Here is a 1,426-nt window from a genome sequence, read left to right on the forward strand (position 1 = left end):
GAACAAACACAAAATAATATTAAAATCAATAGATCACAAGAAAACAACATTGCACATTCTCTGAACCATTAACTAATGTGTGATAGTTATTATACATTAGTTTAATGCATATTTACATACATTGCTCCATTTTCCCCCAAGATTTTAGTGTGTGATAACTGGTAGCCATAAAATCTGTATTTTAACATTTCCAGGTTTTTGTATTAATGTGATAATATTTTTGTTGAAAAAGAATAAAAAGGCATTGGCTGAATTAGTAATTTTGTTTTCTTGTTACTATTAACAGAGCATCATAATTACTTTGGTAATGATGAGCACCTTGGACCTTTAGCAATCAGTATTAAGCGAGAGAAAATGGAGGATGAAGAAAACTCAAGTGATAATAAAGAAACCAACCACTACCAATACAGAGTTATAGTCAGAACCAGTGAAGTAAGTATGCTAAGGCGAGACTTTCTTAATACATTGTTTAGCGATAATAATTTTTTAAAGAGATCGTCAGAGGTGGGCGTAGTAAAAATACATATTTTTATTTGGAATCTTTGGCGATCGGAGGGTTCGCTAAGGTATAAAAAGTCTTGTCTAACTTACGCACGCTGCATTTCTTTTTGCTTTTTAATTTTGTTTGGAATTTGAATTGGAAATTGATAATCATTATAACCCTAAATCCAAGTAATTTCTTTTGACAAAATTATGTAATGAAATCAATTTTACTGTATTAAATGTATTTAAAATTTTTATTATATGAAATTAATGTTTTTATGTGCATGTTGATTTTCAGCTGGCTGTTCTTAGAGGAAGCGTATCTGAATGTTTGATTCCATCATCGTCCAAACATAACACATCGCGTAGTTTACCGCACCGTGATGTACTAGAGTTTATTGTACCAGATGTCCAACTTTCATGTTTACGTCTTGCTACTAACGCACCCAAGATGATGGATAGTATGATGAAAATAGATGAGCAAGCGGTAAGTTTGTCTCAATATACAATATAATAATTAATAATATATGTATGTAAGTCATATTATGATTATAATTATCTATGTTGCAATTATTTTTTTAATGAATTTTTAACTTCATTGTTATATCTACAAACTTTGATTGTTGCATATAATACAAAGAAATTGAATAAATATGACATTTTGTGTCTTGAAATATTTTATTTTTAATATATTATGCCATTGACAGTATATAATCCAAATCAGAGGATTTTATATAAAATACACTCAGAAATTTAAAGTTTCTGCCTTCAGTGCCATACAAAATCAGAGATTTTGTATGTTGTAACCTAATATAAAAAAATTGATATTCTTGTTCCAGATGCCATTATAAAAAAATTATTTTCCTGTTTTTTTTTTCTTTATAACTGTTTTGAACCACTTCATTGTTTTAGTTTCCCCCTATGGATACTTCTAAGCTCCTCT

At 28.9% G+C, this 1,426-nt stretch overlaps 1 protein-coding gene across 1 annotated transcript; it reads left to right on the forward strand.

The window, feature by feature from the left end:
- Nucleotides 1-286: 286 nt before the first annotated feature.
- Nucleotides 287-970, forward strand: LOC117111978 (signal-induced proliferation-associated 1-like protein 1; the record flags this gene model as incomplete). The annotated part of the gene is made up of 2 exons (XM_033255033.1): nt 287-432; nt 782-970. Coding segments are annotated over 2 exons (335 nt in total), but the record flags the coding sequence as incomplete, so codon positions are not given.
- Nucleotides 971-1,426: the final 456 nt, after the last annotated feature.

The sequence above is a fragment of the Anneissia japonica genome, unplaced genomic scaffold (assembly GCF_011630105.1).
Source record: "Anneissia japonica isolate Jap-2015-1 unplaced genomic scaffold, ASM1163010v1 scaffold145052_len2051_cov126, whole genome shotgun sequence".
In the NCBI taxonomy this organism is placed as follows: Eukaryota; Metazoa; Echinodermata; class Crinoidea; order Comatulida; family Comatulidae; genus Anneissia; species Anneissia japonica.